This window comes from Salvelinus sp. IW2-2015, linkage group LG2 (assembly GCF_002910315.2).
Source record: "Salvelinus sp. IW2-2015 linkage group LG2, ASM291031v2, whole genome shotgun sequence".
In the NCBI taxonomy this organism is placed as follows: Eukaryota; Metazoa; Chordata; class Actinopteri; order Salmoniformes; family Salmonidae; genus Salvelinus; species Salvelinus sp. IW2-2015.
The window spans coordinates 23,668,444-23,683,746 of NC_036839.1; the positions used below are offsets into that span (position 1 = coordinate 23,668,444).

At 41.4% G+C, this 15,303-nt stretch overlaps 1 protein-coding gene across 1 annotated transcript; it reads right to left on the reverse strand.

Moving 5' to 3' along the window:
- Positions 1-1,280: 1,280 nt before the first annotated feature.
- On the reverse strand, positions 1,281-11,122 carry LOC111977226 (ELL-associated factor 2-like). Its single transcript, XM_024006599.2, has 6 exons — positions 10,945-11,122; positions 10,409-10,503; positions 10,182-10,318; positions 9,811-9,983; positions 8,917-9,186; positions 1,281-1,390 (listed from the first exon to the last, which is right to left on the reverse strand). Exons 1-6 carry the CDS (start codon positions 11,045-11,047, stop codon positions 1,341-1,343), a joined length of 828 nt encoding a protein of 275 aa, XP_023862367.1. The 5' UTR covers positions 11,048-11,122; the 3' UTR covers positions 1,281-1,340.
- Between the last annotated feature and the right edge of the window lie 4,181 nt (positions 11,123-15,303).

Here is a 15,303-nt window from a genome sequence, read left to right on the forward strand (position 1 = left end):
TGGTTGTTACATCCCAATAATCTCTCCTTTCTCCTGAAGTGTGCACTCATTCACAACTCCCCACAAATATAAAGGCATTGGATTGGTGGAGGCATGGGCTAGGAGTTTCCATATGCCAGTGATTTCCTTTCGAATCATGAAGGGAAGTGAACAAGTGCACACTTCGGGAGAAAGGAGAGATTATTCGCACGCAATAATAATATCCTGCGGTAGCAGGATATGACCTGGGCTCTTTCTAAGAAGTCTTTCCTGGATTCCTCACGTGTCTCATGAATTCCTTGATGAATCACCTCTTTCTTAAAATGCAATGGAGAAGATCCAAGCTTAATACCCTCAAGCCTTCTCCTCCAATGCATTTTTTTTTTTTAGAATGAGTAGATGAATGAAATCAGCAAAGAAACCCTTTTGAGACTCGCCCCTGTAACAATAGCAACAGAAAGATGGTAGTAAACGGAAAGGCAGTTCTAAAGGCAGCGCTGAGACTCACTGGCATCAGGCTCTAGTTTACCTACACTCCCATTGCTGTTATAAGCTGTTGGTCTTTGAGTAAATATGTTAAATATAAATATTCATTAGTCAGATTCAAGTATTGAAGGTTTAAAGCTACAAAGCCAATAATCTTTCAAATACATTAAGTAGCAACACTGAGCAAAATCGTTAAGTTGCGTTTAGCCCACGCTAGGCTAAATCATCCATTTCAAGTAGTGCACTAGTTTCCTCAAATACCCCCACCTTGATATGTTGCTAGGCCATATATATATTAAACAAAAAAAGTAACATGAAGATAAATCCTAATAACTAAATGATATGACTGCTTCAACCTATTCCCTATACTTTAAGAGTAATTATTTCACAGCAGAAAGGCTAAGTACTACAACTAATGAAACACTGACGCTATCCTTGATAACAGCAGTACCTTGTCTGTTCAAATCAGGAGTATGGTTCCCAGTTCACTTTGGCCAACTAGTAGTAACACTAAACTAGTAGTAACTAGTAAATACTCAAATGAACAGTGAAAATAATCCAGTTCAAATGTGTAGATAAGAGAATTGATCACAACTATTGGCCCATGTCTGTCAAAAAGGCACTAACAGACAGACAACTCAGACTATTGATAGAATTATTAAGACACATTAAACTGAAATGCTGGTGCTGAGCGTGTTGCTTCCGGAGGTGTAGGAGTGCAGTCTTGTTTGGCATTAAGAAGATCACATCCATATTCCATCGTCTTATTCCACTTCTGTTGTGACCGTAAAGGACGCCCATCCATCTGGAGGTCCGTGCCTGTCCACAGACTGACCTCTTGAACACACCCACAGTATTATAGTGTCACTCACTGGTCAGTCATCGTCACTTTCACTGCCAGACTCACTTAATTGCAGGTCATTCTCTGCAAAAAGGTGGAAGTGGGAAAGTTATAAATCCATTGAGTTAAGTGGTGCATTTAACATCAACACCCCCATACCATGTCACAATATAGAAAATAGGAAATACACGCTTCTAGCCTGACTAGGTTCTGTATAGGTCTTACAGTACAGTAGAGTACAGTCTTACACGTACAGCATACATTAGGGTTGGGCGATATTATGGTATAAATCAACAATGTTGACAGATATCATGATGTCATCGCCATTGATGATATGTCAGACAATAGTACAGTTGTGGCCAAAAAGTTTTGAGAATGACAAATATTCATTTCCACAAAGGTTGCTGCTTCAGTGTCTTTAGATATTTTTGTCAGATGTTACTTGGAATACTGAAGTATATTAGAAGCATTTCATAAGTGTCAAAGGCTTTTATTGACAATTACATGAAGTTGATGCAAAGAGTCAATATTTGCAGTGTTGACCCTTCTTTTTCAAGACCTCTGCAATCACACTGGCATGCAGTCAATTAACTTCTGGGCCACATCCTGACTGATGGCAGCCCATTCTTGCATAATCAATGCTTGGAGTTTGTCAGAATTTGTGGGTTTTTGTTTGTCTACCCACTCTTGAGGATTGACCAAGTTTCCATGGGATTAAGGTCTGGGGAGTTTCCTGGCCATGGACCCAAAATATCATGTTTTGTTCCCCGAGCCACTTAGTTATCACTTTTGCCTTATGGCAAGGTGCTCCATCATGGTGGAAAAGGCATTGTTCGTCACCAAACTGTTCCTGGATGGTTGGGAGAAGTTGCTCTCGGAGGATGTGTTGGTACATTCTTTATTCATGGCTGTGTTCTTAGGCAAAATTGTGAGTGAGCCCACTCCTTGGCTGAGAAGCAACCCCACACATGAATGGTCTCAGGATGCTTTACTGTTGGCATGACACAGGACTGATGGTAGCGCTCACCTTGTCTTCTCCGGACAAGCTTTTTTCCGGATGCCCCAAACAATCGGAAAGGGGATTCATCAGAGAAATGACTTTACCCCAGTCCTCAGCAGTCCAATCCCTGTACGTTTTGCAGAAATTTAGTCTGTCCCTGATGTTTTTCCTGGAGAAAAGTGGCTTCTTTGCTGCCTTTCTTGACACCAGGCCATCCTCCAAAAGTCTTCGCCTCACACCTTGCGTGCTGCCATTCCTGAGCAAGCTCTGTACTGGTGGTGCCCCGATCCCGCAGCTGAATCAACTTTAGGAGACGCCCTGAAGCCTTCTTCACAACAATTAAACCACTCGCCTTGAAGTTCTTGATGATCCAATAAATGGTTACTGGCAGCAATATCCTTGCCTGTGAAGCCCTTTTTGTGCAAAGCAATTATGACGGTAAGAAGAACGAAGAACAATGATTCCAAGCAGCACCCTCCTTTTGAAGCTTCCAGTCTGTTATTTGAACTCAATCAGCATGACAGAGTGATCTCCAGCCTTGTCCTCACCAACACTCACACCGGTGCTAACGAGAGAATCACTGACATGTCAGCTGGTCCTTTTGTGGCAGGGCTGAAATGCAGTGGAAATGTTTTTGGGGGATTCAGTTCATTTGCATGGCAAAGAGGGACTTGCAATTCATCTGATCACTCTTCACAAATTCTGGAGTATATGCAAATTGCCATCACACAAACTGAGGCAGCAGACTTTGTGAAAATTAATGTGTCATTCAAAACTTTTGGCCACGACTGTATATATACACACACACTCAAAAGTTTGGGGTCAGTTAGCTTTTCTTTCAAAAACAAGGAAATTTCATTTTTTTTGTCCATTAAAATAACATCAAATTGATCAGAAATACAGTGTAGATATTGTTAATGTTGTAAATGACTATTGTAGCTGGAAACGGCAGAATTTTTATGTAATATCTACATAGGCTTACATAAGCCCATTATCATCAACCATAAACCCTGTGTTCCAATGGCACGTTGTGTTTGCTAATCCAAGTTGATAATTTTAAAAGTCTAATTGACCATTCGAAAACCATTTTGCACAGCTGAAAAGGGTTGTGCTGATTAAAGCAGCAATAAAACTGGCCTTTAGACTAGTTGAGTATCTGGAGCGTCAGCATTTGTGGGATTACAGGCTCAAAATGGCCAGAAACAAAGTACTTCTGAAACTCGTCAGTCTATTCTTGTTCTGAGAAATGAGGCTATTCCTTGCGAGAAACTGCCAAGAAACTGAAATCTCATTCAATGCTGTGTACTACTCCCTTCAAGAACAGCGCAAACTGGTGTCTACATTAGTGTCAAGTTTGAGAAACAAACGCCTCAAGTCCTCAACTGGCAGCTTCATTAAATAGTACACGCAAAACACCAGTCTCAAAGTCAACAATGAAGTGGCGACTCTGGGATGCTGACCTTGAATTGAAATGCATTCCAGGTGCATGAAACTGGTTGAGAGAATGCCAAGAGTGTGCAATGTTGTCAACAAGGCAAAAGATGGCTACTTTGAAGAATCTTAAATATATTTGATTTGTTTAACACTTTTTTGGTTACTACATGATTACATATGTGTTATTTCAGTTTAAGTCTTCACTATTACTTCTACAATGTAGAAGATTGTAAAAATAAAGAAAAACCCTTGAATGAGTAGGTGTGTCCAAACTATTGACTGGTACTATATACACTGCTCAAAAAAATAAAGGGAACACTAAAATAACACACCTAGATCTGAATGAATGAATATTCTTATTAAATACTTTTTTCTTTACATAGTTGAATGTGCTGACAACGAAATCACACAAATGATCAATGGAAATCAAATTTATCAACCCATGGAGGTCTGGATTTGGAGTCACACTCAAAATTAAGTGGAAAACCACACTACAGGCTGATCCAACTTTGATGTAATGTCCTTAAAACAAGTCAAAATGAGGCTCAGTAGTGTGTGTGGCCTCCACGTGCCTGTATGACCTCCCACAACGCCTGGGCATGCTCCTGATGAGGTGGCGGATGGTCTCCTGAGGGATCTCTTCCAGACCTGGACTAAAGCATCCGCCAACTCCTGGACAGTCTGTGGTGCAATGTGGCGTTGGTGGATGGAGCGAGACATGATGTCCCAGATGTGCTCAATTGGATTCAGGTCTGGGGGAACGGGCGGGCCAGTCCATAGCATCAATGCCTTCCTCTTGCAGGAACTGCTGACACACTCCAGCCACATGAGGTCTAGCATTGTCTTGCATAGTAGGAACCCAGGGCCAACCGCACCAGCATATGGTCTCACAAGGGGTCTGAGGATCTCATCTCGGTACGTAATGGCAGTCAGGCTACCTCTGGCGAGCACATGGAGGGCTGTGCGGCCCCCAAAGAAATGCCACCCACACCATGACTGACCCACCGCCAAACCGGTCATGCTGGAGGATGTTGCAGGCAGCAGAACGTTCTCCACGGCGTCTCCAGACTCTGTCACGTCTGTCACATGTGCTCAGTGTGAACCTGCTTTCATCTGTGAAGAGCACAGGGCGCCAGTGGCGAATTTGCCAATCTTGTGTTTCTGGCAAATGCCAAACGTCCTGCACGGTGTTGGGCTGTAAGCACAACCCCCACCTGTGGACGTCGGGCCCTCATACCACCCTCATGGAGTCTGTTTCTGACCGTTTGAGCAGACACATGCACATTTGTGGCCTGCTGGAGGTCATTTTGCAGGGCTCTGGCAGTGCTCCTCCTTGCACAAAGGCGGAGGTAGCGGTCCTGCTGCTGGGTTGTTGCCCTCCTACGGCCTCCTCCACGTCTCCTGATGTACTGGCCTGTCTCCTGGTAGCGCCTCATGCTCTCCATGCTCTGGACACTACGCTGACAGACACAGCAAACCTTCTTGCCACAGCTCGCATTGATGTGCCATCCTGGATGAGCTGCACTACCTGAGCCATTTGTGTGGGTTGTAGACTCCGTCTCATGCTACCACTAGAGTGAAAGCACCGCCAGCATTCAAAAGTGACCAAAACATCAGCCAGGAAGCAAAGGAACTGAGAAGTGGTCTGTGGTCACCAACTGCAGAACAACTCCATTATTGGGGGGTGTCTTGCTAATTGCCTATAATTTCCACCTGTTGTCTATTCCATTTGCACAACAGCATGTGAAATTTATTGTCAATCAGTGTTGCTTCCTAAGTGGACAGTTTGATTTCACAGAAGTGTAATTGACTTGGAGTTACATTGTGTTGTTTAAGTGTTCCCTTTATTTTTTTGAGCAGTGTATAGATATATATATATCCTTTTTTATTTTTTTTTACAGACATGCCAAATTACCTACCTATTCCAATTTGCCATAGCCTTTTTCAATAAATATGTGGTAGGTAGGTAGACTTAGCCTACTATTCACATAATGCAATAGTATGTCTACAATGTACATTGTAGACGGAGCGCAGCGCGCCAAAATGTCATGATCAACTTTCAAATCAATCTWGGAGGCCAGTAACAGAGTTCGATCTCAGAAAGTTGTTGTTGAATAGCCTACATAAAAACATGATATGGTAATAATGAGAAAGAGAGAACCAACAATTGCCAGATAGAATAATAAAATGGGAAGTTTAAAGAAACCTTAATTTTCTGGCCTCCACCTGACCAAAGCTTCAGGAAAAACAAATGGTGTGCAGCTGGACAAACCTTGCAAACCAAACAGCCAATATTACAGGCCTACACTAGGCTTCTGTCAATGAAGTAAACATTACCTGTACAAGTTAAACTTAGAAATTAATATTTCTGTTATTGTGGAAGTGTTTATTCACGTCCTTGAATTGCGCAACTGGCATTACATAAGCTCCAAAAGCAGGAACAAAAAAAAAGACTAAAGACTAAGCCACCTTTGGATAGGCTACACAACTAAATAAATAAGAATTAAATTACCCCAAAAAATTACACTGCAAATAAGTATGTTAAGGCACAACATTTTGGCTACATTTTGAATAAGACGCATGTGTGAATACAGGCTTTGAAAATTCAACAAATAGAAAGTGCAATGAATAACCATTCTGACTATTTTTCTTGTCATTATATATTAGCTGACAAAGTTCTGGCAAGGAACACAAGCATGTTCACCTTTTCTAGTTTTAATAGACTGCGGAGCAGGGTAACAATATTGCATGCTGTTGGCCTACTGAAAACACATTCAGACAGAACGCTTTTTGCAGGCGAAGTTGGTCAAGAGCGKWAAGCGACCCTCATTCCCTCTCCACCAAGCCAGAGGGTCATCATCTCCTCTGATTACATCTTTGACTACAGTGCCTTGCGAAAGTATTCACCCCCCTTGGCATTTTTTCTATTTTGTTGCCTTACAACCTGGAATTAAAATAGATTTTTTGGGGTGTTTGTGTTATTTGATTTACACAACATGCCTACCACTTTGAAGMTGCTAAATATTTTTTCTTGAGAAACAAATAAGACAAAAAAAACTGAACTTGAGCGTGCATAACTATTCAACCCCYCAAAGTCAATACTTTGTAGAGCCACCTTTAACAGCAATTGCAGCTGCAAGTCTCTTGGGGTATGTCTCTATAAGCTTGGTACATCTAGCCACTGGGATTTTTGCTCATTCTTCAAGGCAAAACTGCTCCAGCTCCTTCAAGTTGGATGGGTTCCACTGGTGTACAGCAACCTTTAAGTCATACCACAGATTCTCAATTGGATTAAGGTCTGGGCTTTGACTAGGTCATTCCAAGAAATGTAAATGTTTCTCCTTAAACCACTCGAATGTTGCTTAGCAGTATGCTTAGGGTCATTGTCCTGCTGGAAGGTGAACCTCCGTCCCCGTCTCAAAATCTCTGGAAGACAAACAGGTTCCCTCAAGAATTTCCCTGTATTTAGCGCTATCCATCATTCCTTCAATTCTGACAAGTTTCCCAGTCCCTGCCGATGATGGTGTCCCGGGGTATGTGGGATGGTGTTCCCGGGTAATGTGAGGTGTTGGGTTTGCGCCAGAACATAGCGTTTTTCTTTGATGGCCAAAAAAGCTCAGTTTTAGTCTCATCTAACCAGAGTACCTTCTTCCATATGTTTGGGGGAGTCCCCCACATGCTCTTTGGGCGACCTCAAATGTGTTCGCTTATTTTTTCTTTAAGCAATGGCTTTTTTTCTGGCAACTGTTCCGTAAGCCCAGCTCTGTGGAGTGTACGGTTTAAAAGGTCCTATGGACAGATACTCCCAATCTCCGCTGTGGAGCTTTGCAGCTCCTTCAGGGTTATCTTTGGTCTCTTTGTTGCTCTCTGATTAATGCCCTCCTTGCCTGCGGTCGTGAGTTTTTGGTGTGCAGCCAGCTCTTGACAGGTTTGTTGTGTTGCCATATTCTTTTCTATTTTTAATAATGGATTTAAATGGTGCTCCGTGGGATGTTCAAGGTTTCTGATCTTTTTTATTAAACCCAAAACCTGATCTGTACTTCTCCACAACTTTGTCCCTGACTTGTTTGGAGGTGTTCTTGGTCTTCATGGTGCCGCTTGTTTGGTGGTGTCCCTTGCTTAGTGATGTTGCAGACCCTGGGGCCTTTCAGAACAGGTGTACATATACTGAAATCATGTGACAGATCATGTAACACTTAATTTGTTCAAGTTCACCTGTGTGCAATCTGTGTGACTTCTGAACGTAATTGGTTGCACCAGCTCTTATTTAGGGGCTTCATAGCAAAGGGGGTRAATACATATGCATGCATCACTTCCGTTTGGAATGTTTTTTTGTTTTTTTTTAACAGGTAATTGTTTTCATTTCACTTCACCAATTTGGACTATTTAGTGTATGTCCATTACATGAAATCCAAATAAAAATCTATTTAAATTACAGGTTGCAATGTAACAAAATAGGAAAAACGCACAACGTTTGGTTCCAAATCACCATTCAAAGTTATCAGTACCACACACACCATATGATTGATTTATATTTATCAAATGTATTTGCACACAAGAAAATACAATATTGGTAAGATGATTTCCACATTTTAGAGTCTAATCATTAGACTCTAAATCGGGTGATTTGTGCATGACAGAGGCTTCATATTACAGATCGTTTACGCGTTGCTATGCAACGCAACGACACGCTCCCCCAGCCCTGGGAAAAATAAATAGATAGACAATACAATTGTATATCAACGATGTTTGATCAGGTCGATGAGATGATGTGTCATCCCAGACATCGCCCAATCCTAGCCTACATCCACAGTAATGCAAAAATAAATTCTGATATGGCAATGCAAATATAAAATGGTTCTATACAAGTATTTAAAGCTGCGATGTGTAACTTTTTGGGCAACAAACCAAGCTCTCATTGAAAGCAAGTCTAAGATGCTATGCTTCCTGTTCTTAASTTTCTTTTACTTTCTGTTTTGTACACCAGCTTCAAACAGCTGAAAATACAATATTTTTGTTTATTTAAATTATATTTCAGAGCGGTTTAGATGGTATAATGATTCTTGTTTTGTCACCAACTGAAATTAAGTGAACTATTAGAGTTTTACAGGAGAGGAGAGAGACTGACACAGAGAGTAAGTGAGAGAGAGAACAGAAGAGATAGGGATGAACTTACTTAATGTGCTCAATAGGTGTCCTCCACTGCGAGTTGGTGATGGTGGGGAGGTGGTGGTGGTGACAGTGGTGAGGACAGGCATGCCCTGGTGGGGTGGTGGCCCTGTGGGGGGACCCCCAGGGGGTCTAGGGGGGGGGGGGTGCCGGGACTCATCCTCAGAGTCACTACCGCTGGAACTGTCCCCACTACTGGAGGATGAGGAGCTGTGGGAGTCTGAGGACGAGTCCCCACTACTCATCTGGTCCATGACCCGCGCCTCTGCCATTAGCTCTGTAGCACGCACACACACAGAGAGAGAGAGAAAACAATGATGTCACCTCTGACCTTGAATCACAACACAAGAGGATTTACAAACATAGCAATTGTTTCATTTATATGACCATGGACTAGAATCTATACAGAGCAAAAATATAAAACCCAACATGCAACAATTTCAAAGATTTTACTGAGTTACAGGTCATACCAGGAAATCAGTCAATTGAAATAAATAAATGATGCCCTAATCTATGGATTTCACACGACTGGGAATACAGATATGCATCTGTTGGTCACAGATAACTTTTAAAAAAACACAAATGCCCCCAGCACAAGGTGCACCTGTGTAATTATCGTGCTGTTTAATCAGTTTCTTGCTATGCCACACCTGTCAGATGGATGGATTATCTTGGCAAAGGAGAAATTCTCACTAACAGTTATGTAAACACATTTGTACACAACATTTGAGAGTAATATGATTTTTGTGCAAATGCCAAATTACTGGTATCTTTTATTTCAGCTCATTKAACATGGGACCAACACTTTACATGTGTACATGGGTTTATATTTTTGTTCGGTGTAGATGGTTTGAGAGAAGGATAGCTTTTACACATGATGCTCTACTGGTGATCTACATACCTCTCTCAATGTCATCCATGGGGGAGGCAGGGGACATATTCTCTTTGGGAGGAGAACTCTTGGAGCCTGCTGGGGTCTTGCTGCTGCTGCCATTACCACTAGTCTTCATCTGCTGGCTCAGACGACTGGTCTGCTGCTCTATACGAGACTGGATCTTACTGCTGCCTTCAGCCCTGACAACCCAAACACACGAGATTATAGTTAACAACTAAATATGGAATGCAAATCAGAATGACAAGATAATCTAGAAAGGAAGCARTTCAAAATGGAGAGTTAGTGTCCAATAAGAAATGCTTATTGTTTTTCCATTGCAAAAATGTTTTGTTACAGTTTGCCCAAATAAACAAGTCGACCGTAGTCTGTCCACCCACCTGGTCTTCTTGACAGCAATGTTGCTGTTGAGTTTCTCCAGACGGTACTCTCYAGTATCGTGGTTTACGATGAGAATACATTCCTTCATATAAGGCCTCTTGGATCCTTTGAAGACTGTTACAGGGGCAGTGGATCCCTAGGTAAAAGGGGAACATCAAGGTAATCAGTTGATCACTGGATATAGAGATTAAAAAGGGGGGGGGTCATTTATGTGCTTAATTCTTACCTCCAGATTGGGCAGTGTGATAGTAACTTGTTCTCCTTTTCCCACCTCCAGCTCCCCCACACAGGCGGTGTCAATGGAGGCTGGTTTAAAGTCATCTGGATCAAAGAGATAAAAGAACAGCCTGAGTTCCAAACTACTGAATTACACARCAAAGCATATGGGCAGACTGAAGGCTACGCACAAAATCATCATTGGTTTGGTCCATTCTGATATAATGAAGTTGAAGTTACCACTGTTCATCAACAGATGGAGCCACAAGGCCACCACTATTGTTGTAGCTGCTCAAACGGATCAATGGATGCCAGAAGCAAGTGCGGCTAGCCAAAAGCCCAATTAAAWGTACAAACATGTAATAGTACAGTTTAAACTAAGGACTCTAAATGGATAACTAGATCACTTTTAATAAAGTGACATCGACATCGAAGTAACTAGCTAGCTATTTAATTTGAATAGTATGTTTTGGGGCTTAACGTTAACTAGCTAGCTAATATTATCATAGCAAGTTAGCTAGCAAGTATGATCAAAATGCCACTTACATCTCACCGTGTGGTAAGCGCCTTTGGGTTGTTTCTCAAATGTTTCGCCTAATTTCAAAACATGTTCTTGATTATCAAAGTTTGAGTATGTTATTGCATTCATATTCTAATAAAGGTKTCAACCATATGTTAACAAACATGATACTTTCCACCTCCATTCGATACCATCTATGACCGAATTATGGACTTCAAAAGCTAAGTTCTGCCCTTTCTTCGTTGTGATTGGTCAGACTGGTCTATTTTCGTTTTTTGATTCGTTCAAAGACCTGTCAATCACCAATTGGATAATTTCAGGCGGAAGTAGCTTCAGTGGTAATGTCACATGACATGGGTTTGCTTAAAACAGTACAGTACAGTATGAAGATAGGCTAAAACTGCTTCTCCAATAGAAATCCCCGATCACACTTATAGGCGATGTCATGGCGACGTTGGCTAGCTAAGCTCATGCGCAGAAACACGTCATCAGGTCGTTCTTATGTCAGAAGATTTYGTTGTGAGTTAGATTTTATTTTAAAATAAACTACTATTAATGTTAATTTGAGAGACTGATATTTTKTTTTATTTTGATCCAAATGATATTGACGCTGATTTAACTTTCATTGTTAATTAGTTTATTTTTCATGGAAGATTCTTTATCCATAAAATGAAGTGGGCGGAGAACAAACCCCTCTTCACATTATTGAAGATAGAATTAAAATATTATTTTGTAATTATCAGTAAATGTAAAAACAAAAAGCAATACGCACCATAAAACYTTTATACAAATTGAAAATGTATCTTGATATGTAGGTTAGGTTAACAAACGGTCGTCTCGCGCCTAACCGCGCATGTGCAGGCCGTCAAATCAAAGACACTCCTTCAATATAAAGTAGATTTTTACGAAAATGAAACGTTTCATATTGTCACTTTCGCGATGTTGGAGTAATAACATGTTCAACTACTTAAGACATTGTGTGAAGTCTAAGTTGTGCGTTTAGATTTTGAGAAAATTCACAACTAATGAAGAATCTTTCACTTCTCTCATTGACTTATCAAATACCGGTCTCGTCTGTTTTGTAAACATTCCCGGGAGTCTCGCGATGTTGCGCCTCTGTGTTTTGAAACTCTGTGTTATAACCGTACAAGTGTTTTATATTTATGGAGCTTCTACACTATATATACAAAATATATATACTATATATTYAACATGGCACCGTCATAGGAGGCYGCCTTTCCAACAAATCAATTTTGTCAAATTTCTGCCCTGCTTGAGCTGCCCCATCAACTGAAAGTGCTGTTATTGTGAAGTGGAAACATCTGCGAAGTGGTAGGCCACACAAGCTCACAGAACAGGACTGACGAGTGCTGAAGCGTGTAGAGCGTAAAAATCATCTGTCCTCGGTTGCAACACTCAATATCGAGTTCCAAACTGCCTTTGGCAGCAAGGTCAGCACAAGAACTGTTCATAGGAAGCTTCATGAAATGGGTTTCCTTGGCAGAGCAGCTGCACACAAGCCTAAGATCACCATGCGAAATGCCAAGCGTCAGCTGAACTGGTGTAAAGCTCGCCGCCATTGGACTCTGGAGCAGTGGAAACGCATTCTCTGGAGTGATCAATCCTCGCTTCACCATCTGGCAGTCCGACAAACGAAACTGGGTTTGGCGGATGCCTGGAGAACGCTACCTGCCCCAATGCATAGTGCCAACGGTAAAGTTTGGTGGAGGAGGAATAATGGTCTGGGACTTTTTTTCATGGTTCGGGCTAGGCCCCTTAGTTCCAGTGATGGGAAATCTTAACGCTACAGGATACAATGACATTCTAGACAATTTTGTGTTTCCAACTTTGTGGCAACAGTTAGGGGAAGTCCCTTTCCTGTTTCAGCATGAGAATGTCCCTGTGCACAAAGCGAGGTCCAATGCTTTGTCGAGATCGGTGTGGAAGAACTTGACTGGCCTGCACAGAGCCCTCACCTCAACCCCATCGAACCCCTTTGGAATGTATTGGAATGCTGACTGCGAGCCAGGCGAGGTCCAATTGCTTAACATCAGCGCCCAACCTTACTTAATGCTCTTGTGGCTGAAAGGAAGCAAGTCCCCGCAGCAATGTTCCAACATCTATTGGAACATTTTTGCAKAAGAGTGGAGGCTGTTATAGCAGCAAAGGGGGGGACCAACTCCATATTAATGCCCATGATTTTGGAATGAGATGTATAACGAGCAGGTGTCCAACATACYTTTGGTCATGTAGTGTATATGACAACATCACACAGAACAGAGTGTGATGGAGAGGAGTCGTCGATGGCCTGCTCCAAAGTAGCGATGGGCCTATAATAAGTAGACAAACAAACACAGCCAAACACTTAAAGGCCCAATTCAGACGTTTTTATATCAATATCAAATTATTTCTGGGTAACAATTAAGTACCTTAATGTAATAGATTTCCATTCAAATGGGCAAAATACCTGTTTAGCAAAAGACTCTGAAAACTAGCTGTTATTGGMAGAGAGGTTTGGAACTCTTTGTTATTAGTCTATTAACCAATTTACCGCATGGTGATGCCATGGAAAGCCAAAACTATTCAAACTTTCTGATTAGAAAGTGTAGAAGGTTTTTCTGTGTRGATTGTATTTTCAACATGCAACTATCAGAAAATAACACTGCACAATGTTTTTCATACTTTTACAGTGTTAGTTTCATCAGCTGTTGTAATATGAAATAAAACACAGAAAAAAATAATGTTTTTGACTGCACTGGGCCTTTAACCATTTTCAACTCTTAGAGCTTTTAATGTTATTAAAGACAACATACAGTATTAGCCCAGTATTTCATAATACAGAACAGCATTGTTTGCATTGTTAAAAATAATTGTGATTCTTAAGACAATGAGAGAGAGAGAGAGAGAGACTGCACTGGGCCTTTAACCATTTTCAACTCTTAGAGCTTTTAATGTTATTAAAGACAACATACAGTATTAGCCCAGTATTTCATAATACAGAACAGCATTGTTTGCATTGTTAAAAATAATTGTGATTCTTAAGACAATGAGAGAGAGAGAGAGAGTAGCCTAGTAGGCCAATACTTTGAACAGGTGGTCTAAGTAATTAATTAGTTACAGTCATTTGCTACTATGACGATGGAATAGCTGAGCCTACGGTGCCGGGCTCTAACCCCAAAGCCTTGTTGTGGTAATAATAAGCTCTTTTCCTTTCCTAAACTGTTAATGAATCCTAATCCTTTAATGCCTGCTGTGTCTGTACTTTTGCTGTCTGCACAAGCAATAGCCTATGTACCCCATTTAAACAGTAGGCTAGCTAGAGGATCAATTGTAGAGAAAGAGAATGTGAAGATTCTGAAAGTCAAGACCACATTCATATGACAACATTGGTCACTGTAACTGTATATGCCCGAATCACCTCAAAGAGCTGAAAAGGTTGAAGTGCCAATCCCATCAGCTTCGTCTGGACCCTGTTGTTGGAGAATGACGTCAAGTGTGGTGTGTTACTGTAAATGACAACCAGGTAGAGAGGGAGGGAGGGAGAGGGAGGGAGGGAGGGAATGAGAGAGACAATTGGCAATATAATGAAAGAGAAAGGATGAGGCGAGGTAGAAGGGTAAAAGGCCAATAGAGATATAATGATAGGGTGGAGTGGAGAACACTGAAACGTAAATTAAAGGGGAGGTAAAGAAAGAGAGATTCTTTGCTAATTTATGGTGCAAATGTGTACAGTGCAGTACTTTTTGTAGACCCAACCAAAAACTTGGCATAGGCCTACTGCATCTTTACCATAGCAGTGTATGGTATCCATGACGAGAGCCCCATCCATGTGAAAGGAAAGCAGTAGGGCTTCTGTCAACATGAATGGAAGGAAACAAAGGCAATCCTATGGTGATATCAGTTGCCAAGGATTGCCTTTGAACTATCCTAGCAGCAATGTTGAACTTTCCCTAATGATATTGGTGGGCCACAAAGGAGGATCCTCCATGTGCAGTAAGTTAATAGCCAGGCAGGGAGACAGAATACCCCTGCCCTTTTTTTCACCATAGGATCCAGTGTCAGGCTGTGTAACAGGATATTGCAGGCTGAGTGGCTGACTTTACAACTAAGATATGTCCATTCATGACCAGGTTTCATCCACTATTAAGAGCTGAATGGAGCATAACCTGCTTATAGGCCTGGTGACAATAGTGTCAGTGTGATACATTTAACAAAGCAACAACACAATGTAACAGTGTGATATACAGTATACCACATTTTTAATTGCCACTGGGACATTAATCTTGAAATGTGTTATATTTTTGTGTAGAATATGCAAATCCCCCCCCCCCCCCCCGTCCTGTTTCCAAGGAGACTTCGTTTGTGAAGCGTGCTGTTTTACAGCG